Source organism: Miniopterus natalensis, chromosome 18 (assembly GCF_054644295.1).
Source record: "Miniopterus natalensis isolate mMinNat1 chromosome 18, mMinNat1.hap1, whole genome shotgun sequence".
NCBI lineage: Eukaryota > Metazoa > Chordata > Mammalia > Chiroptera > Miniopteridae > Miniopterus > Miniopterus natalensis.
Genome location: NC_142098.1, coordinates 24,720,401 through 24,747,569, shown reverse-complemented (window position 1 = coordinate 24,747,569; position 27,169 = coordinate 24,720,401). Strand labels below are relative to the sequence as shown.

Below are 27,169 nucleotides of genomic sequence, written 5' to 3'. Positions count from 1 at the left end.
TATCTAGTCTGATTCAGATTGTTGGAAGGTCAAACTAGCTTATACATATGAAAATGCTTTTATAAACAGTGTGTGACATCAATATTCAATAATAATAAATAATTACTATTATTATGCCCTTGGCCTTTTTTTTTTTTTTTTTTTGGTCTTCTTTTTTCCAGTCACTTGGCATGCCCCAGTAAGTTCAAGGACAAAATTGTACAGGTGGGCCCACTCAGTTCGCTTTTTGTAAAACCTTTTGACATTCCTGCATTGTGTGGCTGAGAAAGGTGCAACCTCCTACGACAGGTCCTAAACTCTAGGTCGGTGGTCAGTTCAGCTCACCTTGGCATCGAACAAGGTCCAGGGCTTTCTGCACTTCGGCGGACACCTGATTGCCAATATACCCGAAGGGTTTTAGTTTAGGTAGGTCACCTTTCCTTTAAATGGGCCAAGAGAGCATGGGCGTCTTCACGCTCACATGGAAAACATTCGTTATCAGGCGCTAGTAATTATTTATCAAGCCAGTAACTGTCCGGTTGGACTGTCTTTGGCTCAGGTCATTAGTTCATGGAGCCAGAAAGCCCACTCTGGAAGGATTTTAGCTGTCACTAGTCCAAGTCCCCTCTTTTTACGCCTGAGGAAACTGAGGCCTTAAGAGTTTAAATGACTTGTCCCATGCAGGTAGTTGAACTGGGCTTGGAATCCATTCTTCCGTGTCATACTCTAATTTTTTAAATAAAATATGTTGTAACGATACCATAAAACCACAGAATCCAAGACCGCCTGGAGCACGTTCCGGACTTTAACCCACAGGGAAAGCTAAGGTGTCCAAGGTGACAGGAGAGAGTTTGGGATCCTCCGGGGTCAGGACCGGCTCGGCCCGGCTCAGCCCGGCGTCCCCGCGCCGCACCTGCCGCGCCTCCAGCACGTCCTTCGCTACCTTGGAGCACCGCCCTCTCCAGGTGGCCCCGGCGCTTCCTGGTAGCCCGGCCCCTCCCCACTCAAGCGGAACCAATGTCCGTCGGCTCCAGGGTCAGCCGGATCTTTCTTGCTCAGACTCTTCGCAGCGGTGACTCGGCAGCAGCGTCTCGCGTCATCAGTGACAGCCCCGATCTTTGCTACGCTTTTGCGTCGCTCGGGCAGGAGCAGTCACCTCCTCCTTGGCAAATAGTCCTCGGCAGGGTCCGAGTTTTCTTGGATAATAGGAGAGGGGAGGCCCGAGAAGTTGCAGTCAGAGGACGCGGAATCGACAAGGAGGGGAGGATAGGGAGCGAGGTTTTTGCGATAGTGTGTGAACTTTGTTAAAAACTCCCTTCCTCCTGAGGATCCCTCCGCCTGCAGTGGCAGTGGTGTGGCCGAGGGAGCCGCCATTTTGGATGTTCGGTTCCTGCTGCCACTGCTGCCGCCGCCCCCGGAGCTGCTGGTTTCATTCGAGGTTTCGGGCCGGTGAGTGTCACTCACAGCGCTAAGAGCTTATCGCTTCTTTTGCCCCACGCCCGCCGGGAGCGCTCGGCCGGAAGCTTTTCAGGGGTCCGGTCCCAGGCTGTGGGGGGTGAGAAGAGAGGGCAGAGGCTGGTTCAGGAGGGGCCCGGAGCGCCTGGGGCTGCTCTGACTTCTTGCTGGCCGACCCTGAGGCCTCGGACCCGGAGGCTCCGCGCACGACTGCGTTCCGTGCTGTGGAGTTGCCAGGCCGGTGCCGGCCTCCTTGGACCCATTGACTTTATCAGGCAGCGACCGGTCTTTGAGGGCTCATTCAGGGAGCCACGTATCAACATTCTTGCACCCTGTACTCGGGTCAGGTCTTTCGTAGTACTCTTCAGCATTTCCAAATGCTAAGTTAATTGCTGTCTGCACCTGCAGTGCCATCCTCTCAGAAGCGGACATCGGCCTCGCCTCCTTCTAACCTTCCGACCAACTTCTTTCCCAATTTACCGCTTTTTGCTTTTTATGAAAACTCACCTTCCAGTACACTACTTACCCTTCTCTCCAACTCCTGACCCCGCGGACGTCAGTTTCTAATAATTCTCCCGGTCTTCCCGACTGCCTGAAAGGGTCGGGACCGTTGGTTATGTTCCCCTGTTAGGGTTTGGTGTAGGAGATCAGTCGAAACACTCGCTCAGAGTATACTTCAGCAGTAAATGTTTATAAAGACGATTAAATGGCTTTTGGGGGGAGGGTAGGGAGGAGGCTGTCAAGTGTTTTCTCATTTGTGGATTCCCTTCCTGTGAACACTTGGCTTTTTGGTACTTACTGACACTTATGTGTTTTTCTTGGTGTTACATATCCCTGGGCATGGAAATCTGCCTGTGAAGAAGAATCTTAATCTGATTAAGGTAGGAAGGGAAGTAACTTTTTTGGCTGATGTAGGGATTAGTTGACAGAAGAGAGGAGTGAATGAAGATTTCTTAGTAATCTTAACTTTCAGGTGTTTTGTACGGAAATGATCTTTGCTGAGTGATTCTAAAAAATACCTGGATCGACTTCGAGTGTTGGGTTTTTCTGGAGATAGCTGGATTTTAAATATTCACTCCCTCTGTACCGGTAATATTTGTCAGACTATAAACACCTTAACTTTTGGTTTAAAAATACAGACTCTCTAGGTACCCATAATCTCACCGCTTTTATTCTACTCTTAACGTATGTTTGCAGTGTAGCATACTTGAATAAAAAGCATTTCACAGGAATTCACTGATGATTTCCTACATTTCAAGTTAGGTAAGTGTGATTGAATCACCTCTATTTCATCATAGCCTGGGTTTTTACATTTTCAAAACAGAAATAACTTATTTGAGATTACAGCCTAGTGACTGCTGAAGCTAAAATTTATCACTTGAACTGGATAAAATCTTTTAATACTTCCTGTTCATGTACAAATGTATTTTTCTTATCGTCAAGTTATCTGGTAGGTAAGGTACATTCCTGTACTGGTCATATGATGTCTCAGTAGAAGACTGAATGTTTTCATTGTAAATAGCCAGTGTTCTTGTCATTTGTTTTAAGGAGACTTTTCAAAAATATATTAGTTACTATTTGTAGATTTACTCTGAAGCTATGGAGTTGTGTTTTTTTTCCCTTTTGGTTTAAAGTAACTGTCAAATACCAAACATCTGGGGAATGCTCACTCATTTACTAAATATCCCCTTATAGTTGCTACTGAAATGTTCCATCTTTGACTTACACGTGTAAAACTAGGTATTGAAAGAGCTATTAGATAAATGTTATTTAACTCAGTTCATTTGTTGACTCACCGTACTGGTATTTAAATGTCATTCAAAACTATTTACTAATGGTTTGCATTCAATTGGAGAAAGTGTCTTTTTGTCTTACAAATTTTAAGCGAAGTGCTCTTTAGTGCACTGTTGATTGATCAGAACAGACAGATTTGAATGTCTCATCTGTCTTAAATTGTTGGGATTATACTTGAAACCTTAATTCATTTTCTTTTGGGAGCAGTTCCTTGTTCTTTGGTGTTTCATTGACAGCAAGTAGTTCTAGATTCGAGCGTGAATTTTAGAGTGAAACTATAAAGTACAAAAATTGTTAGCAAAGCTTCGGTGATACTTCATTCCACTATTTATTTTTTAAAGTAGTCTTTAAATCAGTGGTGTACAGAAACAATAACCCAGGTTTTTGTGATTTATAAAAACGTATACAAATTGAAAAAGCTGAACAAGTATTTTCTAAAAGGTTATTTTTAATTTAAAAAGCTGAATTGGGAAACTGCTTACCAAAACAGGTTTTTGAAATGCTTAATTTACATTTGATGAGGATTTAAATGCTTTGTGTACACAGAGAGACTTAGTTGATATAAAAAATTTAAATTATTATTTGGATTTAGCTTCAGAAAATCTACAACAATAACTTTTCTTCAAACTCCAGCAACTTGTTTAGCTGTTTTTGGTGTTTGTGATTCAATCTTTATTTTCTTTATGAATTGTTTTCAGTTCTTGATTTTGGCTTTCATCCCTTTGTTACTTTTACTCAGTTTCTTCATGCAGGATAATATTCAAAGTAGTAAGCAATTTTAAAATTAGGAGAACATAAAGATTTATCTAAGCTCTTATATTTCTTGGCTTATAGGACTTGAAAATCATCTTTGTCAAACACTTTTAGGATATTTTCATTTGCCTTTTTGCGTAGAAAATTTTATTTTAGTAAAGACAGTCATTTCTACCTTGAAAATATGTGTAAAGTCTTTCTCTTCACTGAAGGAGTAGCACAAAACACTTAATTTGGCATGAATTCTGGTTATTTAGAAGAATTTCATCAATTTAAAAAAAATATATCTATTGATTTCAGAGAGAGGAAGAAGTGGGGGAGGGGAGAGAGAGAGAGAAACATCAATGATGAGAGAGTCATTGATAGGCTGCCTCCTGCATGAAACCAGGACATGTACCCTGACTGGGAGTTGAACCTCAATCTCCTGGATCATAGATTGATGCTCAACTGCTGAACCACACTGGCCGGGCCAATTTCATCAATGTTCGAAGGGCCCAGATTAAGTAAGTAAGTAAATAAATAAAAAATATACTTGCCAAACTTGTTGAGTCAGCATCAACTAACACTTGTGTAAAAGGGCAAGAAGGTTTAGGATAATATGATTGAAATGAGAAATGTTTTTTTTCACCTCGAGATACTTAGAAGTTTTGCTTCCCCTCCCCCCAAGCTACTGGAGAGAGAAAATTATGGTGTTATAAATGTCAGTGGAAAATAGGATTAGAAGAAAAAAATTCTTTTTTTAAAAGATAGAGAAAATATATGTGAGTTTTGTACCTTATGAATATTTAAAGACATCTTAAAGGCAAGTAGTTTTTGCCCCCTTTATCTGTTGTTATGGAGTGACAGTCACTGTGTAACCTGATAGGCAGTTTCTCTGCTCACTCCAGCTTGCTTGTAGCTGACTGTATTTGTGTTGTACCAGCATCCGAGGCTTTTCAGCTTGTCTGGCTTTGTGGTTAATGTTATGTATTCTTGGGAAGAGTAGATATGAGAAAGATATGAGCTTAAATCTTTGGAACTGTAAAATATTGGCACACCCCTTTTTACAAGTCTTTGGGTTAAAATTTAAGACTAGATGATGTACAGTATTTGGTTATAAGATCTAACTTTTGTAAATGATCACACAGTTGTACAACTCATAGTAAAAGGAATTTCATTAGTGTTTTTACAGCTCAATTTAGTGAAACTATTAAACCTCAGTATTGGAAATTGTGCAGTTTCAAGCTGAAGAAAAGGAAGGGAAGATAATTTTTCTTACTCCTTTTTAGAAGCCTGTACAACAGATTTGGTTCCCTTCCCATTTTATGAAAAATTTGAAAACATGATACTTTAAAAATGTGGCCAAAATACTGGTTTGAAGTGAATGGGGAAACTGAAAATAATTAGGCACACTGTGTAGAGTAATTGAATCTTTGTTGGTATTAGTTTTTTTGTATGATCATTGAAGGAAAACTACTGTAAGAAGAAAGAACCTTTTTTATAATGGTAGTACCTACTATATGTGGTGGTTTATAAATGTATATTTACCTCTACCAGTGAATACTTGGTCTCTGTATTTTCTTTAGAAACTTTCCAAGATGAAAGCTTAATAAATGGTGTTGATTATTTTAGACAGTGGAATGAGGAAGTAGCTTACAATTTGATTTTATTAGCATTTGGTTGTATTATTTTTATTTATACATACTGAAGTTTTTGCTGTTCCTTGAATACCCGATGTTCTTTCATTCTCCTTATATCTGTTTCCTATACCTGGAATCCTTCCTTTCTCCCTCCACCAGTGAACCTATTCTTCCTTCTCTCTCTAGCCCCAAGCAAAGAGGTGTAGTTCTTTTTTACTGCTTGTTGAATTGTCTACTTTCCCAGCTCTTCCAGAGGATAAGAACTATCTTATTTGTGGCATTTCTAGTACATAGCACAGTGCCTGACAGTAGCTACTCTGCGGAATAGATTATATGAATGAACATAATTGAAAAAAATTGTTCAGGTACTTAGTTATGTGGTAATTGGTCGATGATAAAGCCAAAAGTAGTCAGGGTCCTGAGTGAATTCTGCCATTCTACTGCTGGTCATTTACCTGTGACTGATAGAGTTGATGTCAATGAAGTTTATTTTCAGATGTAGAAACATATACAAAACCTTCTCTTCAGGTCTTTGCAAAATTATTTAGGTGTTTAATTCTGAAATTGATATTATTCTTTATTCTTTGTGATTTGCTTAGATTTTTTTCTTATGCAAAAGCTTCAAGCGCGCAACAAAGAAATCTCTTCCTGGCACTTTTTTTTTTCTTTTGAATACTTATTATATAATTTATTATGCTTAGGAAACTAATAGTAAATTGAGAACTTTAGTCTTTTCCCCCTGGATGGAACTATGATGATGGTTCAGTGATTTGTTACTGACTCTCCCCTTGTGTTTGAATAATCTACTTTTATAGTGCTGAGAGTTTTGGTTTTGTTTTTTCATCTGTCTTTTTCATTTATAAAAAAATAGGTATCTGTTGTAATAAGTGAAAAAAATTTAAAGACATAGTTTTAAGAAAGCTATTCATTTCCCTCAACCCCTTTATTATTGCTTCCTAGCCATTTTACCAGTTTATAGATATACTTCATTATTTCTCTCCATGCTTGGGTCAAGTACTGTATATACTTACATAAGTGTACATATGTAGTGCTTCTTTTTTGTTATATTCCTCTGTAACAGGCCTTCTTAACACATCATGGTCAGTAAATATAATTCCACCTTGTTCTTTTAAACATCCTTATTATGTCTCATAGTATAGATGTACCATGTATAATTTATTCAGCTATTTTTATGTGGACATTTGGGTTGTTTCTAGATTAGCTACCACAAACAGTGTTACAGTGAACATCCTTGTACCCATCACCTTATTTCCTGATGCTTTTATTTCTACAGACTAGAGCCTCCAAGGTGGGATTTGTGGGTTAAAGGAAGTATATTTAAAGTAAGTTGTTGCCAGATTACTCTCTAAGTAGGTTGTCATAATTTCCACCTCCATGAGCAGTAGGTTTTCCATATTGTCACATCATTAGATGTAATTATTTAATTTTTACTGGTCTGCTGTGATAAATGGTTTCTCAGTTTTGTTTTAATTTTGATTTCCCTGACTGTTACTGGAGCTAGCTTTTTTTTTGATATGTTTTGGCCATTTGGATTTCCTTTATTGAGAATTGTCTGTTCATGTCCTTGGTTTGTTTTTAAGTTTTTCTTCTCATCTTGTAGAAACACCTTAAGGTATGTTAATTCTTTGTCATATGACACATGTATTTATTCATCTGGAATTAACTATGTGGTGTGAAGTGATTTTCTGTCTTTTTTAAATTTTTTTGTTTTTGTTTAAAATATTACTGATTTTCGTTTGTATGGAGAACTACCTATGCCAGGACTAAATAAACCATTCTTTTTTTTTTTAAATATATCTTTATTGATTTCAGAAAGAGGAAGGGAGAGGGGGGGAGGGAGATAGAAACATCAATGATGAGAGAGTCATTGATCAGCTGCAGCCCACAACCCGGGCATGTGCCCTGACCGGGAATCGAACCCCGATCGCCTGGATCCTAGGTCGACGCTCAACCGCTGAGCCATGCCCGACTGGGCTAAATAAGCCATTCTTTCCTCAATGAATTAAATTCCACCATATCACATGTTAAATTCCCATATATATTTATTCTATTTCTGGATGTTCTGTTTTTCTCTTCCTGTAGTATTATTTTACTATTTTGAATATAACAACTTTATAGAAAGTTGCATTCCATTAAGAAAATCTCCTATCACTATACTTTTTAAATTTCTCGGCTATTCTTTCCCCCCCCCAATTAATGATTTTATTGCTTGAGTACATAGACATTTTATGCAACCAGGATGACTGTGGATGACTATTCTTAAATGTTTATTCTTATATCTATGTTGATTGAAAATAATTCCGTTGAGTTCAGAAAACCTCAAAAGGCCCACTGTTTGGAATTGCATTATATTCTTACATTCATTTTGGGAGGTCTGACATTTTTAATAATAATTTCTCTTTATGATGATGAGTTTCCATTTGTTCAGGTCCTGTTTTAGTTTTAGAACCTTCAATAAAGGTTTCATCAATTTAATAGTTTTCTTCATGTAGTTCCTATACCTTTCTTGCGAAATTCCTAGATATTTTATAGTTTCTGACACTATTGTCAATGGAACTTTTTCCCTTCATTTCTAACTAATGTCAGAAACAAGGGTTAAAAATGGTTCTTTAATTTCCCATGACCTCCTTCCCCCAACCCTTTCTTGGTATCCAGAATTAACGTGAAGAATATGCTAGGGAAAATTTATCTTAGTATTAAATCACTTATTAATAAACTTTCTAATGTCATCCTGTAGAAAAATACCCTTAGATAAGTGTGACACTGTTCTTTTAGGATGAATGCCATCTTATTATTTTGAAAGTTGACAGCTTCACTTTATCCATTCTTGTGGTTTTGTTAAAGTTTTTTGAATTTTTAAAGCAAGATTTATTGCTCATTATACATGTTAATTATTTGAAAGATATCAGAAAATATACAGAAATTAAAACGGTATCTATATTCACACTAGGTACTGATAATCTCCCTTAACATTTATTATTATTCCCTTTCAGGAATATCTTTAAAAAAAACTAAGATTTTGTTTTGAGAATTTCGTGACAGTTCTTGACAGCTGAGGTTGGGAAAGTGAAAATTTTTATTTTATTTTATTAGTGTCAAGTTAGATGTTGATCTTATTTATATATCATTGTTTTTTTGGCCTTTACTGCTTTTCATGCATCTTAATGCAGTTGAATTGTTCAGCAGGCATATTTGCATTTACGTACATCTATTTTTAAAATCTCAGGCTTGTGAATTTTGGTTATAGATAATTAAGCATATTAATTACTGTGGTATTTTAGGGTGAATTGCGCTTAAGACCTTTTAGGCAGGGGTGGAGAACCTTTTTTCTGCCAAGGACCATTTGGATATTTATAACAGCATTCGAGGGCCATACAAAATGATCAACTTAAAAATTAACTATGAAAAAAGCTCCTAGATTTGTTGAATTTTGAGTCCCGCCTACAGTTGCCTTGGCAGGACCAGACCAAATGATTTCCCCACCCCTGTTTTAGAAGGATGGCAGCTGGCTGCCTAGATAGAGTATGGTGGTATCTGAATGTGGTGGAACATTTCACAGCCTATTCCTTGGCCTTGAAGATCCAGAAATTCCATATCAGTAGTTCACCTAGGGATGATTCAGCCTAAGACTCACTGATGTGTAAAATTAGAATAACAGTGTTGTGATTCACAAGGGGCTATGCATTTCTACAGAATTACCTGTATCAACTTTCCAGGGCACCTTTTTCCTTGTGTAGAGGTACTTGGGAGGCAAGGTACTTGAGAAGCCTGTTAATAATCAGAAAGTTACATTGTGAGCCTGAAACCAGAGCATAAAAGTTGGATGGTCTTCTGTGTTTCATCATTCTAGGCCATAGTGAAACCTGATGAAAGAACTATCCCTGTCCCGCTATGGTGTTTGCCTCTTCAGTGACCAAAATACTTATCTCCAGATTTAATCTCTCTTATTCAAACAGTGATACACTAACACTGGTCTTCCCTTTTCTTTACTCTGTAGAACATTCCCCTTCTATGAACACGTTTCTTCATACACAGGAAATAGATGTGCACTACTGCTAAGTCAGATTAATGACAGCTGGTATCTATAAGATAATATTAGAAAATAAAAGTCTGATTGAAGCATAATACTATTGATTAATTTGGTTTAAGCTTTCTAACTATTAAGTGTTCTTATTATTTTGGTCATAGTATTTTGCAAGTTGTAAAGGATTAAAGGAACTCTATATATGGAATAAAAAACTCAGATATATATATGTTTGTGTATATATATACACATATATATTATGGAAGAAAAATCTGAAGTAGATATTCTATGTGGAGCATAACATGAAAATACAGTCTGTATGGAGAATGTGAGAAAGCATGGAACCTCTTTTTGAGGGTTTTGCTTAGTGTTAACTTAGGGCCCTTCAGCATTCTCAGCCATACTTAAAAAATCTGTGACTAGATGTTATACAGTAACAGTGGCAAAATTAATTGAAGTCTAATTTCTTTTCTTGAGTCTTATTGTTTAGCAAGAAAGACTTCAAGTACAGTCTTTGTGATGGATAGAAAAGGAGGTAATTTTAATATTGAAAAATTGCTTTTAATTTAGGATTCTATTTAGATTTAGAGCTCAAAATAGCTTTAGGTCTGGGGGAAGAAGGGCCACATAGCAACAGGAGCCCCAGTTTTTTGGTTATATGTCCTTGACTTATGGCTGAGTCTCTCAGCTCACAGTCAGGTCATGTGAACTCAGAAGTAGAAAGAACATTAGCTGAGCAGGGTTGAGTCCTGATACCTTTCTCATAGCTCTTGGTAAGCAGCTGATGCACCTTTATTTTGTGGGCTTTGCTCCTTCGGTGCTACGCCCTTTCTTGTTTTACTGTCCGCAGCTTTAATAGTCACCTGAACTCGTGTTGTGAAATTTTTCCTGCACAAAGCCAAGAACCCACACTCTACTTTCCAGCCCTAGGCAGCCCCTTCAAGGTGTCCTATGGGGTCCAGGGTGCAGTCTCCCTAGTCACTTGAGCTGGATGCTCCAGGTGTGTGCCTTGTGTAGGTTGTATGTGCCCTCCTGTTGTAATTGAGCCTTGATGGCTGTATGGAGGGATTGAGTCTCAGGCTGATTGGTTGTGAGGACTGGCAGTGACTACAGTGGAGGAGCTGTTGTGCAGGGCCTGACCCTATGTAACAGCATTTGCTTTAGCAGTTCTCTGGTGCCTGCTGAGTCTGCCTTTGAGTGTGTCATTTGTGGAGGTGGTCGGGTGGTACTCTGGTATGGCCTGAAGCTGGCCACCAGGGATGTTGGTTCTGGGGCCTCTCGGGAGGTGCAGACCAAGGTCAGCTGCTGCCTGTGCCTTGCCCAGGGCTACCTGGTATGATCTACAAAGTGATCTGTGAATGGTTGCCACTTATCCTTGGCTTAGAGGTGCCTGGGAGAGGCTAAGCTTCAAACTGAGGCCAGATGCTGCTTGTTTGGGGTTTGTGAACCTTTGGGAGATCTTAGGAAAGCCCACAGCATGAGCTAAGACAGGCTGTTTGTATGGAAAAGCCACTGGAAATGGCCAGGGTGGGCCTTCAAGTTGGGTGGGGTCTCAGGGAATCACCAGGGCAGGGGAAGAGTGATAGCCAGGTTGAAGGAAACTAGGATATGGTGCCAGGCTGTTCTTGCAGGGGGAGGGCTCATCAAAGGAACAATGGCTTCTGCCAGCATTTCTGTCTGGGAGAAAGTGGCCCCTCCAGCACTTGCCCTGAAGCCAGGCTATTCAGTTCCTCCCTGTTTGTCCTTGGTGCCTTTCAAGTTGCTGTCTTGGAGCTGGAGCTTAAAGCCACTGAGTGAGTCTGTCAGCACATAAGTGTGTGTATGGGCTCTTAACGGGAATGCCTGGGATTCCAGCAGCCCTCTGTTTCACCATAATATCTGCTAGTTTTCACAGCCAGAAGTTATGGGGACTTCTCTTCCCAGCCTGATGTGAGGTTGTGACACCTCGCTCCTCAGGGGGGATCTCTGAAGCCAAGAGATACCCCTCCCAATTTTTAACCACCACACATGGGTGTGGGACCAACCCAATCTGCACCTTTGCCCCTCCTACCAGTTTTATTAACACTTCATTAAATTTATTGGAGCGACAATGGTTAATATGAACATACAGGTTTCAGGTTCCTACCACTCTTTATGCAGCTTCTGTATATCTTTAGTGATAAGACTTCTTCTGTTCATGGAAACTTTGGGTGGTTCTCAGTGATGGTGGTTTTGTAGTTTCGTTGTGATTTTGAAGTGATCATGGGAAGTGTAGAGGACAGCGTTTATCTACACCTATCTTGACTGGAAGCCCCAAATTAATTTTTGTGTGTTGTGTGTATTAGGGTCCAGGGTTAATTTCCCCCCCCAAATATATAACCATCTGTGCTAGCACCATTTGTTGAAAGACTACCTTTCTCCTAATAAATAACCTTGGCCCTTTTGTTGAAAACCATCTAACATACCTATGTGGGTCTATTCTCAGACTTCCTATTTTGCTCCATTAGTCTCTAAGTCTGTCTTTATTTAAATTTAGTTCCACAGTGTCCAGATTGCTGTAGCTTTGTAGTATATCTTGGAATTAGGTAGCTCAAGTTTTCCAACTTTTTTTTTTTTGATTGTTTTGGCTATTATAGGTCCTTTTTAAAAATTATTTATTTATTTCGTATATGTTTTTATTGATTCAGAGAGAGGGAAGGGGGAGGGAGAGAGAGATAGAAACATTAATGAGAGAATCATTGATCTGCTGCCTCCTGCATGCATCCTACTGGGGATCGAGCCCACAACCAGGGCATGTGCCCTGACAGGGAATCAAACTCTGACCTCCTGGTTCATGGGCCAACATTCAGCCACTGAGCCATACTGGCTGGGCTAGGTCCTTTTTATAAAAAATCAACTCATGGCCCTGGCTGGTGTGGCTCAGTGGTTAGACTGTCGGCTTGCACACCGAAGAGTCACCGGTTTCATTCCCGGTCAAGGGCATTACCTGGGTTGTGGGTTCCCTCCTGGTGCCCTGGTCCGGATGTGTGCGGGAGGCAACCAATCGATGTGTCCCTCTCACATTGATGTTTCTCTCCTTCTCCCTTCCTCTCTATGAAAAACAGTGAAAAAATAATATCCTCTGATGAGGATTAATAAAAACAAAATACTCATGAGAATATAATACTAATAGTCTTATCTTCTGAGATTGGTTTGTTATTTTTCTCATCACATTTTCAGAGTATCCAGTGTTCTGAGAGGATTACTGTTTCTTGGAAAGGTGATTTAACCTGACAATTGGTCTTTTCTCCTAATATCTCACTTTGTTGAGTTGAGGTTTGATTATGATTATATTCAGTACTCATCTGATACTTTGTTGAACTATGTTGAGTTTAACAACAGCTGAGCAGCCTGGCCAGGCGTGGCTCAGCAGTTGAGCATCGACCTAGGATCTAGGAGATTGGGGTTCAATTCCAGGTCAGGGCACATGCCCAGGTTGTGGGGTCGGACCCCAGTGGGGGGCATGCGGGAGGCAGCTGATCCATGACTCTCTCATCATTGATGTTTCTATCCCTCTCTCCCCTCCCTTCCTCTCTCTGAAATCAATAAAGATATATTAAAAACAACAACAGCTGAGCAGAAAATATCTCTCTTCTGTAAGGTTAAGTCATAAACCTTTATTACTTTAATGATTGAGTAAAAATTTGGGTTGAGTTAGTTCCTAAGATATTTTGATATTAGTAATGGGCTTTGCATATTAGTGTATCCTATGTCTTATTTTGCTTAATTTAATACTTAACATTTTTGATTTGTATTTTTCCCATAAATTAACTGAGTTGAGGGATTTGTGTACAAAGCTTTGCTAAAGCTTTGTATCACTGGACTTAGCGAGGCTTGAATTCTTAAAAATCAGAAATTTATTTGGAAAGTTGTGTGAATATTTTTGGTAGTAAAAATATGTAAACATCTTTATTTAATGTCTTTCCATATCCAGAGGATGCCAGCCCCCATCAGATTGCGGGAGCTGATCCGGACCATCCGGACAGCTCGAACCCAAGCCGAAGAACGAGAAATGATCCAGAAAGAATGTGCTGCAATCCGGTCATCTTTTAGAGAAGAAGACAATACATACCGGTGTCGGAATGTGGCAAAATTACTATATATGCACATGCTGGGCTATCCTGCTCACTTTGGACAGGTAGGCTGGGCTGAGACCAAATCTAGCAAGGGTACTCTTGTTTGAATGACAGTAGCTCAGAGACTTTCAGTCTTTTCCTGTCAGGCAGGACAGGATACTTTTGATAGTCTTGAATTGTCATCATTGTGGAAGTAGGGTAGAATTGAGAGAGAAAATCTGCAGACCTAGAAAGGTGTGACATTGCCATCAATTGTTCTTTCCATTGGGAATCTCTCATTATGTGGATTAGAGAATATGTTTTGATGGTGGCAGCAGCTAGCTTCTTAAAAATTTACTAGGATTAACAAGTAGATTGTGATTGTTCTGTGAGAGGGCCTGGACTATAGTGAGTATTTAAGAAAAGTTTGCTAAATGTTTCCTTAGTTATTTTCTCTGTGAACCATATGATAAGGAGGAACACTCATGGCAAATGTTTTTAAGTAAAAGAAATTAGGTGGTTGCCAAATAATGGCATTAAAGATTTTGTCCTAATTATCTCATGCTTTGATTGCTGCAACCACTGTGCCTCCTGATCCTCTCTCACACACAAATACGTATTAACATAGCCAGTCTCAGCTTTAAGCATGATATTCTTGTTATAACTGCTTTCTTCTTTTCATGTTTATACATAATAAGGGGGATTGAGTCACAGAGAAGGATACAGTGGGTTGTTTTGTAATTCTTATTAATGCTATTAAATTTTAGTTCACCTAATTTAAGAATTGTATTTTATGCTAAGTAGTCTTTTTAAGGAAAAGAGTGCAAAATTAAAAGAATGTGCAGTACTAGATAGGAGAAAAATACCATCCATATTTCCATTATTCAAAGATAACTCTTGTTAATGTGTGATATATTTAATGTATTAGGAAAGATGGCCACCTGTTTATCTTCTGTTCAGCTTCATAACTTCAGTAGAAGCAGATTCCCCCACCCCTGAGTTAAAGAAGTAATGGGATTGAATTTTATTAGACTGACTTGGGTTAGTTTTATGCTCATCTTGGGGCTGGGAATGAGATCAACCTCTCTAGAAATACATGCTTGAGAGTGGAAGAGCATTAATTCAAAGGAAAATTGAGGTGTTAATAGTAGAGGAAAGGAGGACCAGATATTAGACAGGTAAAAACAACAGTAATCTATGAACAAAAATGTAATATGCTTTTAGCACATCAAAAATTGATATTCTTTCCAGTTGATTTTAAGTAGACACATTAGTTTAGATTTACAGAAATCTGATATGCTGTACTATAAAAGTCAGGTCAGGGTAAAACTCTTTTTTTTTTTTTTTTATATGTCTTTATTGACTTCAGAGGGAGGGAATGGGAGAGAGAGAGAAATATCAATGATGAGAGAGTCATTGAATGCCTGCCTCCTTGCATGTCCCCCACTGGGGATTGAGCATGCAACTCTGGGCATGTGCCCTGACTGGGAATTGAACCACGATCTCCTGGATCATAGATTGATGCTCAACCGCTGGGCCATGCCAGCTAGGCAGGGTAAAACTCTTAAGCCCTCCACTCAGAGATTACCACTGTTAACACCATGGACACAGTAGATTTACATACTTCCAAGTGAGTTCTTTGAAGGTAAACTCTTAAAATCATAAGATAGATTTAAGACTTAGGTGATATTTTACTTTGTAAAAGTATATATATTTCTAGGATTTACTTCTATAACATGCTTAAATAAAATACGCTATCCAGGTGGCATTTGGGGGTGTTTTGGAACTTAATTGTTTGATAAAGCATTTGATTCTTAGGTGGAAAGAGTTCATAATGCTCTAGGATAATTGTACTAAATTTTGGTACAAAAAATAAAGATTTTTCTGAGTGGGAATAGGAGTCATAATTTTAAATCCCTTATTCTGTTTCTTTTATTTTGAATAAATCATGGCTCTATGCATATCAGTAATTTGGTACCCCACCCATAGAAATTTCCTTTATAAAGTACCCATAAGAAGATTCCTATCTGGAGTCTCTGACTTGCATGTATGAATCACAGTGCCATTTTCATTTAATTATGTGTAAAAACAGCCACCCTTTAATTGCATTTTATTTTTTACACCTGCACTGTTTATTATACTAGCCCCTAGCTGTGTAGCCATTGGTCTTTTGAGATGTGGCTTGTTCAGTTGAGGCAAATATTAAAGGAGAATAAAATATTTTGGGGGGGTTCTTGATGCAGTTTTTGGGAAGCTTTAAAATATGTTTTAGATAACTTGAGTATGTGAACCTTCTTTATTAATTGTAAATTTTATGAAATCTAAATACAGTTCAAATATTTCTGATGGATATGTAGTGTATAAATTGAGATGTGCTATAAGTGTAAAATGCATATTGTATTTAGAAGCCTTAGTACAAAAGAAAGATGTAAAATATCTAATAATTTTTATTTTGATTATATATTGAAATAATATTTTAGAAATATTAGGTTAAATAAAATATATTATTAAAGCAAATTTAATTGTTTCTTTTTACTTTCTACTGCAGTATTTAGCATGATGCTGTCCAACAGAAATAAAATATGAGCCAATGTGTAATTAAAAGATTCCTAGTAGTCACATTTTAAAAAGTCTTATTTAAAATTTACAACAAAACCCATGAGGTAGGTAATATCCTCATATTACAGATGGGGAAACTGAAATTCAGAGTTTACATGACTTTTAAAATTTCACACAGCTAGTAAATATTAGGGAGAGGATTAGAACTTAACTTTGTATAACCCTAAACCTATTCACTCTTTGGTTTAGTTTAAATCTATAAATAGCTATTTGCATCAAGTTTATTGAGTTATTTAATTATTTTAGTCCTGCTTTGCTATAAAAGGATTTGAGACAGCATATGTTACCAGCATCTATTTAAAATAGAAAAAGAATGGTAGAAAGTAAGACTTGGGAGAAGGGAGAATGCAGAGCATAAGGCCAGTGTAGTTGCTGTTGGCAAGGCCGCTAAGGCAAGGAAGAAAACCATTCAGTTACGTGGTTGTTATTACCAGAATTTAAGAGCACAGCTGCAGGAACCAGGCTTCCTGGATGTGAGTTCTGGCTTTGTTACTTTACTGTTGGTGTTATTTTTTAGCAAGATCCTTAACTTTTCCTGTCTCAGTTGCCTCATCTGTAAAATGGGAACAATCCTAAAACTACTTTGTAGGGTTATTATGAAGATTAAGTAAATTAATGTTAAGCATTTATATTTTGCACATAAATAAAATATTACTCATTTTACCATTTCCTCAATGACAGCAAAATTTTTTGAAAAAGCACTGAATTCCAGCAGAGATTTTCTTAATGTGTGTCTTTTGTCCAAGAGTCTCTTAGAAATTGAGAGACCGTATTCTCAGCATTTTTCCAATAAAAGCAGTGATAGATTTCCTTTAGGGTTTGTAACTTTTCACGTATGGCTTAAACACAACCCAGAGATAAAGTTGAATATCTAAAGAAGTTGGTAGAAAATGACTCAGGGGCCATATTCTTTCACAAATGTATTTTGTTTGTCTTGCACAGTATTTAAGTTGTTTGAATTTGCTGCCAACATATAAAAATCAAGGAACTTCTCTTAGAAATCTGGATTTCCAGTTTCTCTTAGAAAATCAGAGGGTTTGACAATGCTGGATCCACATTTTCACATGGCAATAGTAGACTAGTGACCACCTTTTCCACACTGGGCATGCATTCTCTGTTTCTTCCCAGTTCCAACTTGGCCTGTCTACAGCAGTCTTCTATCAGTATAATATAGCACTACACTGCCTTAGGTTCTCTAAAGTTTTACATGTTCTCCGTACACATAGTTGGTGAAATTTATTCATAGGTTCCTTAGAGCTCTTGTTCCTATTGCAAATAGCATCCTTAAACATTAATTATGTTGTAGATATGTAGAAATCTAATTGATTTTTATCTACTTCACAACATTACTGAACTTGGTTGTAAGAGTCCATTGTTTCCATATAGTCAATACTTTTGTCTACAAATAATGACAATTCCCTTTTCCATCCTTAAACAGTTTCTTTTTTCTTATGTTCTTAGTGTACATACATGTAGTACACTATGGAAAAGAAGCAGTGATAATAGGCATCCTTTTCTTGAGCACCCTTAAGCCCAAAATTGTAGTCTCTAAATACCATTTTACTCTAAAAAGACTAGGGCCAATTGGAGAGATGGCTGATCCCAAATCTGGGACAGGAAATGTACAAAATAAGCTTGAACTATATTATTATGCCATAAAGCAAGAAAGACTACAGAAGTTATGTTAAAAATATTCAGTGTCCACCAGGAGAGGCTGTCATGCCTCAAAATGAGAAAATTTGAGCATTAATAAGAATAATTATTGTAAGTGAAACCAAGTAATTTTATATCAGTGAGTTCATAATAATTAATAACAACAACAACAAAACTCCACTGGTTATCTTTGGAGGATCCTAGGAAACCAACTCATTATTTTTGAAAACTGGTAAATAAAGGAAAGAAACAAACATTGATCCTGCTCTTCCTCACCAGTAGTTACTCTGAAGGAACTATTGGTAAACCAATGAATGATATATATAGAGAAGTTGCTCCTGAGAGGACTAATCCGGCAAGTAAATGAAGAAGGAATGTAAGAATCATGTTGCCATTTTGTAACCCCTGATGATCACTGCTGCTACTGTCACAAAAGAGACAACCACCAGAAATAACTAAATGCCTCCTGATGAAAGTTCATACCATCACCTATGAAGTATATTTGCTAAATCAAAACAAAAACTGAAAAACCTGAATGTGATCAAGCCTCCTTGTCAGTTTTAAGAAGAGACACTTATAAGAGTATTCGTTGTAGCATTGTTTCTAATAGAGATACATTGTGAACAATCTATATATATCCACAAAAAGAATAAGTAAGCTGTGTATTCATAAGTGGGACACTATATAGCAACGCATATGAGTGAATCAGAGCTTGTTGTCTGGATGTAATACTCAAAAATGTTGAGTGAAAAGAGCAGGAATATGATATACTTATATAAAGTTTAAAATATTCAGAAACAATTGTCTTTACATGTCTAGTAAGGACATGCAGCATGGCAAAGATGAACAGAAATTTCGGGTTTTGGTTACTCCTGAGGGTAGAGAAAAGGAAAATGGGATTGAGGCAGAGTGTACAGAGGGCTTCAGTTGAATTTGTAATACTAAAAGTTTTAAATTAAGTAAGTAGGGTAGAAAGTTTTGATAAAGCTTGTTGGTGGGTCAGTGAGTGTGATGTGATTTTTGGGTATTTTTGAGTGAAATATTTCATAATAAATTTTTTCAAGAGAAAAAAATGGTATGTGATAGTAGTATTAGTGTTTTGTCTTGTTTTGTTTTCTTTCTCCTTCTGGCACCACAGTGAAAAAACAGGCTCTGGTCTTTAAAGATTTATGTTGCCAGGCTATAGCTTGTTCTTCAGGTGTGTGTGTGTGCATATTTGTGTAAACTAGAAAATTATTTATGAGTATTCAAATGAAGTAAAGGTAACTTAACAATACCTAACCGATCAGTTGCAGATCCATTAATGTTTATAATATTTTAATTGCATCCCTTCATCAAGATGATTGTTCATGTCATAAAACCCAAATGTTACATTGGAAAGCAAATGTATATGTGCATTTTGACCTTGTGGGGAATTGTTCTAAAAGCTAACAAAATGGGTGCAGCTTTTTTCTAAAGGGTAATCAGATTAAATGTTTGATAAAAGGCAATGGTTTGTACTTTATTCAGAAAAATGGAACAAGGCCAGAAACCTGGTTAAATTCTCTTTTTAAAAAATTGCTTTGAAATTCAAAGAAAATTAGAACATTGAGTCATCTAGAATAACTTGGTAAACATTAAATTGTCAGGCTCTACCTCAGATCTGCACCTGATTATCTTTGGGGTGACTTATATTTCAAAACTCTCCCAGGTGATTTTGATCAGTTAGGTTTGGGAACCACTTCTTAAGGCACTATTTGTTCCAAAGTGGGGCGGGCTGATAACTTCAATCTCTTAGGCTTGTTGCTAATGGCTGCCTGGAATGCTTCTGAGAAAAAATCTGAGGCCACTTCAGGGATCAGCTGGCAAGAATTAGGTAGGGAGTGGAGAACTCTTCGGGCTGTGTCTTCCACAACGTGGCTTTGTTACCTTAGTGATGAAGAAACCTCAGGTTCAGGTTGTTGAAATAATTTAGCTAGAAATAGGATTAGGGAGGCACAGCCCCTAACTCAGATTGTTTTTTTCCTATTCCACTGCATGTTATGTAAAGAGAAAACCTTTCTCTGATGTTTTCTTACTGTTTCTCACCTGAATTGGGTGCCCTTCTTGACTCATTTTCACAGTAGTTTGTGCATAACTGTAACAGAATACATATCATACTTTATGATGCATATCCAACTGTTGGTCTTTTATGTGTCCTGTGTATCAGTGACAATGTCTAGTGCATTGGTTTGTGTACAACAGGAGTTTACTAAATTAAAGCAAAACCACAATGTTTCAAAACAATTGGAAAGTAAATATTAAAAAATCAGTGAACAGCAAAGAATTATTACAGTCAGACCTTTGGGATGAAAGAGGGGCTGGAGGGAGAAGGTTGCTGTGGAAAAGCAAGTATATTAAGAGTGTTGTTGAAAAGGGAGAAATTGATAGTAGGTGAAGAATACAAAATAAACTTCAGCAGGAAAAGCACAGCCATCCTGGGGATTAGGGATAAGGAATGAACATACTTCTTAAGCTCCTGTAGCATCACAGGTATAATAGAATAGGACAGTAATTGTTCATTGTGAATTTAAGTTATCTAAAAAAACCAGATTTTTTCCCTTTACTGAGTTGTATTTTTATAAGATACTGGTGTTAAATTTTCAAAGTCCTTTTCAAAAAAATTCCAAGACTCAAATGCTTTTTTGTTATTTTTGAAATATATGTTGTTCAAGTTTGGAAGGGGTACAAATGATTTCCTAAGTTTTTTTTGGTTTTTAATTATATTAATTTTTCTAACCACAAGTTAGGTATAAGTTCCCTTTATCCTGCAGTTTTGTTTTTTTTTTCCACCTAGGCCAGTTTTATTGATTTCTTTGGAATAGACAATGACAGTTCATTGATGCAAAATTTAAAAGCTACAAAAGGGTATATGATGAAAACTGCTTTCTAATCACTTAGTTTCCCTCTTTGTAGGCAACTGGTGGCATCCATTTCTTGGCTATCCTTTCAGAGATATTTTATACATCTTCAGGCAATGGATATATATGTTCCCCCGCCCTCTCCTTTAAAACACATATTGTCACATACTGTTTGCACTGTTAGTCTTGAGGATTAGCCCATGTCAATATATAAAAAGCTTTCTCATTCTTTTTCCCCAGCTTTTTTGACTTGCTTGTGTAATACAGCATAGTATTCCATTATGTATGAATCATAATTTATTAAACTGATACTTTATTAATGGACATTTATTTCTAATCTTACAGTTTAATGCCACAGTTGAATAAGCTCCATTATTTTGCACATGTGTGAATGTAAATATAGTATAAGTTCCTAAGAGTGCAATTGTTGAGTCAGAGGGTGTATGTATTTATAATTTAGGTAAGCCAGGTCTTTCTTACTACAGTTTGGGCTAGTTTATACTTCTATCATTAACATCCTTGCACTGATGTGACAGTAGGTTAAAAGTATGTCAGTATGGTTTTGATGTGCATTTCTTTTTTTGTAATAACCTCAAGGCATATTTTGTATATCATATAATTCACCTTTTTCAAGTGTACAATTCAGTGATTTTTTTCCTTTAGTAAGTTTACCTAGTTGGGTTTGCTTTTGTTTTGTGAGGAGATTGAAGTCCATTTCATATGTTTGAATTATTTTTATTTTCTTTGAATTGTCCATATTTTGTTCCATTTTTATATTGAGTTGTTGGTCCTTAAAAAAACAAACAATTTGTAGGATCCTGCTACATAGGATTTCATGACTATGAAAAGATTACAAATATTCTTTCTGAGATTGTCATTTGTCTTTTGACTTTGCTCACAGAGTTTGGGGTAAAAGCAAAACTTTTCTGGTGTGGATATAAAAGCTGGCCTGTTTACTGGGGTCTTAAAGTATTTGCTGGATTTGTGGGTTGGCAGTGTTTCAGGTGGGATTTCAAGTAGCTTTAAGTGAGGAGTAATAGTACTGGATGCATTTGAGGTTGTTAACTAGGGCGGATACATTTAATTCATTAGTACATTTCTTTTTTAACTCACACAAAATGTTGAGTTGTGTTTTAGTGATTGCTGCTCAAAAATGGATATCCTCCCTCCACATTTACCATACTCCACTGTACTGCCCTCCAACCTTTTTCTTTTTCAGCAGTTGAAAACTTTGGTAACATTCTTCAAGATGAAACATGGTACCTTCTCAGCACTATTGCTGGCTACTCCACCTAAGTGTAAAGTGTGGTCAGAGTGAATCCCTCACTGGAGGGTGTATTTCAGATGCCACTTCCAGCTATATAATCTTATGTTTCCCCTCAGATTTGTCACCTTAAAAAAATAAATGCTTATTATTAAAGCAAAGCCATGGTACTGGTGGGAATATTAAAAAGAATTAATTTAGTATTCTTTTAAATTTTAGTTTATCTTTTTGCTGTTTAGTTTTTAGGTAAGTTTTAAATGAGTATTACAAAAGCAACAAATTCTACTCCCCAGTCACTGATGACTTTTAGTGTGACTATTTTAAAATTTGGCCTGAAAAGTACAAAGTAATGTTAACGCCGAAGAGTATGTCCTCCTCATCAGTTCATCTTAGTAAAATATTTTTGGACAATTTATTTGTGTAATGCCTGGAGTTCGCTGGAAGCATGATTCAATGAGGATGATAAAAATTTCAGTGATACCTGATTCTAAAAACATTTCCTTTCACTTCTAAAATGTTTATTCATAGACTAAATGGAAAGATTTAAAAACCTTCAGTTTAAAGGGTAAGATTTTTCTAATAACATTTTAGCTTCTGATTTTTCTCATTCACTTCAGTAATTTTTCTGCTGACGTTGTAAAAATGACTTTCATCATCTTCTATTTCAGAAATTTAAAAAAATTTAACTTGAATGTATAGAAGAAATGAAAGGGTTGTTACCTAATTTTTGTCAATCTCAGAAGACGTTGTAGTTTTTGTTTTGGATCCTGGTGGTTCCTTTGGAGGCTTCTTTGACTTGCTCATGATAGTTTCTGCTACCTTTCGGTGTTTTTAATACAGGTACATTTAGAGAACAATTTTTAAACAGCTCGGGACAATTTTATTTGTAAACTCTTTCCTTAATTTTACTTCTGAACTTATGGGCAAATTCAGGTGGGAAGTAGTCTCACATGATCTTAGATTCCTTTGTACATGGATCTGCATTTGAGCCCCTTCCTTTGGGAATGTGGTGATTCTAAATGGGGGAGCATAGTTTGAAAAACTCTTCTAACTTGTGTACACCCTTTGAAAATGACTCCTGTGGAGAGTGTGTTTGACCTTTTCCATGTTAGTCAAGAGGAAATGATAGAGTACAGCATAGTGGTTGTGGCATTCAAGAAAAGCTAAGTAGAGAAACAAACTATTTAACTACAAAAAGACTCTTAAGCTCTGAAGATTTCTAATAATTATATAAAGAAAAAAGTTGTGTAAAATACTTTAGGTTAATTCCACTACTGAGTTCTCCTCTGGCTTTTTTTCTTTCTTCTGTATTTGATTTCTAAACCCTCATTTCTCCCATGGTACTTGGTTTAAGCCCTAAATGTAGCACTTCCCACATTATATTAAAGTTAGTTATTGTCTGTCTCTTCTTCAGTTGTACATTCCTGATGTTTAGGACAGTGTTTGGCACTTTGATGTATTTCCAGTTGTTGAGTTTTTTGATATTCAGAACAGGAACCAGACCTTAAATACACAAATGAGTTAAGTGCTCATTTAATGTAACCTGGGGATTAAATTAGGAGTTGGGTTTATTAATGTTTTATAATACTTTTCTACTTTGTATTTGTATGAATCTGTAGTACTAAGATACATGTCACAGATTATTTGGATGGCACATATCATAGGAGCTTGACAGAGATGATCTATTTCAGAACTTTATTGCTATCAAGATACCCAAAGATCTTAAATCTTTGTCTTTGAGGTGGCTTGATGATACAGGTTATATCCATTTACTTTAATCATTCATTGGCTCTGGGATAAAAACATTGCTTTCCTGATTGTGGCAGCAATTTCTTAATTTCATTCTTTTTTTAAATTTGCAGTTGGAGTGCCTCAAGCTTATTGCCTCTCAAAAATTCACAGACAAACGCATTGGCTATTTAGGGGCAATGCTGTTGTTAGACGAAAGACAAGATGTCCATCTTCTCATGACCAACTGTATCAAGAAGTAAGTCTTTTTTTTTAAGTTATATAATTGATTAATTTATTTGGTATTAAATATCACTTGTTTTTTTCATAGTTTATTGTCTCTTTATATATATATTTTTCTTTATTTTATTTTTTCTCCATCACCATTTATCCACACTCTACCGTCTTCTACCCACCCCCTTCCCCTACAGCCACCACACTGTTGTCCATGTCTGTGAGTAAGAAGTAAGTCTTAACCTTTCCTTCTAAGAACTACTTTGTAATTTTAGGTCTTTCCTATAATATGACATCAGTAAATCTTGACATCTTCTATTTACTGATTTTATATTTGCTGTCTAGAATATATCTGAATTGCTTTTTCATTCTGTAGCTTATATGTAAAGAGACTTAGCAAAGGATTAAAACTTCTAATTTTCTGTGGTTAATTAAATAAAAGTATTGCTATGCATCTTTAGGCATAAGACCACAATTTAGCAATGCCTTCATAGAATAGAAAAGGCATTGGTAAATCTGAGCTTTCTTATCTTATATTTCCAGGACTTTGAATACCATAAATAATGAAATGTTACATTTACTAAAGAATTACCAGTGTGTATTCTGAATAAATACCATTTAAAAGTAAAAAAAGAAATCTAGTCTGTAGTCTAATCCAAGATATCATTACGTAGAATTATACTTAGCCCTGTGAATATTTGTGTGTCTTTTTTTCCCTTTCTAATGGGTTCTTTACTGATTTACTAGTCCAGTCATGTTATGGAGAAATTAGAGGACCCAAGCAGGGAATTTAACAGTTCTTCCCAGCGTCCCTTTTATAACAAGTTTCTGTTAGAAAGGCATGGAAGTCCTGACAGCCTATTGGTTAAAGGGACTTTCTGGTTGGTTTTCATTTGGTTTTGGTTTGTCTGTTTAATCTCCTTTTTTAGATTTCTATTTCATTTGCAGTATTTGTATATTTGACAGAAAATAGAATCGGGGATATAGGTGATCAAATTTGTAGATACTGAACTCTTTTTTTTTTTAAGGTTTTTTTTGTTAATCCTCACCTGAGGATATTGGGGGAGGGAGAGAAACATCGATGTGAGAGAGACACATCAATTGGTTGACTCCCTTCCACACCTTGACCGGGGGCGGGGAGCAAACCCAAACCCCAGGTACGTGCCCTTGACTGGAATTGAACGCACCACGTGGGCTGATGCTCTGGCCACTGAGCCACACCGGCCAGGGCTAGATATTGAACTCTTATACTTCTCTGTGATAAATAATGTTCTATTTTAAAATTTCCCAATGGACAATGGAAAATTCCAAAATAAGAATTATGATTTGGTTGTAAATATTGAGTGTATCATGTAAATACATCGAGTCTGTGAACTTAATTTTGGGAGAATCTTGTTTTTTGGTCTTGAAATACATATTAATAATGAAAATACTAAGTTGATTCATTTATTCAACCAGTATTTATTATATACCTGTTGCATGCCGGGAGCTGTTATAAGCTGTGGGGATGGAGAGTGAAAAAAATGGGACAAATTCTTGGTATCATGGAGGTTACATTTTAGATGTTCAGCATGACTCTTTTATACATTTACTCTGGACTGGCCTCTGAGAATTTCTTTAATTTTTGTTCTTTCATGCTCTGTTGCCCTTATTACCCAAGCCTTCAATCACATGCTGATAATTTGGCAGTTCTGCCTAGCAGCAGGTTCATATTAGAGAGTTAATACCAAACTCCAGTATAGGTTTGTAGCTTGATAAAAGTGGAAGAATTAGGCACATAGGCAAAGAAGAAATCTTTGTGTTTAATTTTAATGAGACCCAGCCAAGCCCCAAGCGCATTTAGGAGAGAGCTACTAATAGTTGGAAATGGATCTGGCACTTTCAATCTAAGCTCTCTTAAAGGACTTTGCATCATTAGTTTGTTTTTTTTTAACCTGTTAATGAGTGGTTTTGTGTTTTTAAAAAAATATATATCTTTATTGATTTCAGAGAGGAAGGGAGAGGTAGAGAGAGAGAGAAGCATCAATGATGAGAGAGTCATTGATCGGCTGCCTCCTGCACGCCCCCTACTGGGGATCGAGCCCACAACCTGGGCATGTGCCCTGACCTGGAATTGAACCTCGATTTCCTGGATCCTAGTCAGGGCTCAACTGCTGAGCCACGCCCGGCTGGGCTGAGTGGGGTTTTTTTGTTTGCCTTTTTGTGTGTATGTGCTTTTGTTTCTTTTCTTTTTCTTTCTTTTTTTTTTTTTTTTACTTTTTGTTTGTATTATAGGACATCATAGTGTACCAGCAGTTTTTGTTTATTAATGGATGTTTACCTCATTGTTCACTGGCCTAGAAAAACTCTAAGACATTAAATCTTTAAAAATTGGATATAATTTTTAAGAGCTTGCATTATGCAAATTAATTGTTGAAAAAGGAATGAAATGTCAAGTAAATATTCTTGGGAACTGGGAGCCTAAATAGTAAAGTCATAGTTAGTACTTTCTCTTATACTATACCAAAACTCCACAAGTGGTAATTTCTTAAGGGTTAGTTACAATGTGGAATCTGAAACCATATCAATAAAGTTTGATACTTTTTATCATGCCTCAGGCATTTGGAAAAAAGTTGGTTCACCCAGTTCAAGTATTGGTAGACAGTCAAGTCAAGTTCATGGTCGCAGTACAAGTTTTCCAAAGTTGTATTGCCACCATGAACTGGACTGTCTTCCAATACCTTAACTCTGTTATTGGCAACAAATATCAATTGTTGCTCTTAAGTGATAGGCTTACTTGGCTCCTTTTTCTAGAAAAAGTCTACCAAATGTCCAAATCTTAATAATTGTAGTTGTCTGTCAGTTATTTTTCAAGTGAAAATAATGTCCATTTTAAAAGCAGCTAGTTCATAGTTTAGCTTGCAAATGAAATAAGGGCACAGGTGCTTTTATCTGAGATTGCCACAGTATGTAGCAGGAGTACTTTATGCTACTTCCCATTTTGTCACACAGAATATTAAAAAATGTGTGCTCAGGCACTGGCTGGGTTGCTCAGTTGGTTAGAGTGTCGTCCTGATGCGCCAGGGTTGCGAATT

At 36.9% G+C, this 27,169-nt stretch overlaps 1 protein-coding gene across 2 annotated transcripts in view; it reads left to right on the top strand.

The window, feature by feature from the left end:
- The first annotated feature begins 1,184 nt into the window (after nucleotides 1-1,184).
- AP1G1 (adaptor related protein complex 1 subunit gamma 1) overlaps nucleotides 1,185-27,169 on the top strand; it is a 61,548-nt gene continuing 35,563 nt past the window's right edge. The window contains exons 1-3 of one of the 2 annotated variants that reach the window (XM_016196160.2): nucleotides 1,185-1,428; nucleotides 13,598-13,801; nucleotides 23,996-24,120. In XM_016196160.2, the coding sequence (XP_016051646.1) occupies nucleotides 13,601-13,801; nucleotides 23,996-24,120 (326 nt within the window). In that variant the 5' untranslated portion in view covers nucleotides 1,185-1,428; nucleotides 13,598-13,600. Of the gene's footprint in view, nucleotides 1,429-13,564; nucleotides 13,802-23,995; nucleotides 24,121-27,169 lie in introns of those variants that run through there. The other variant, XM_087827399.1, reaches the window with a different exon arrangement.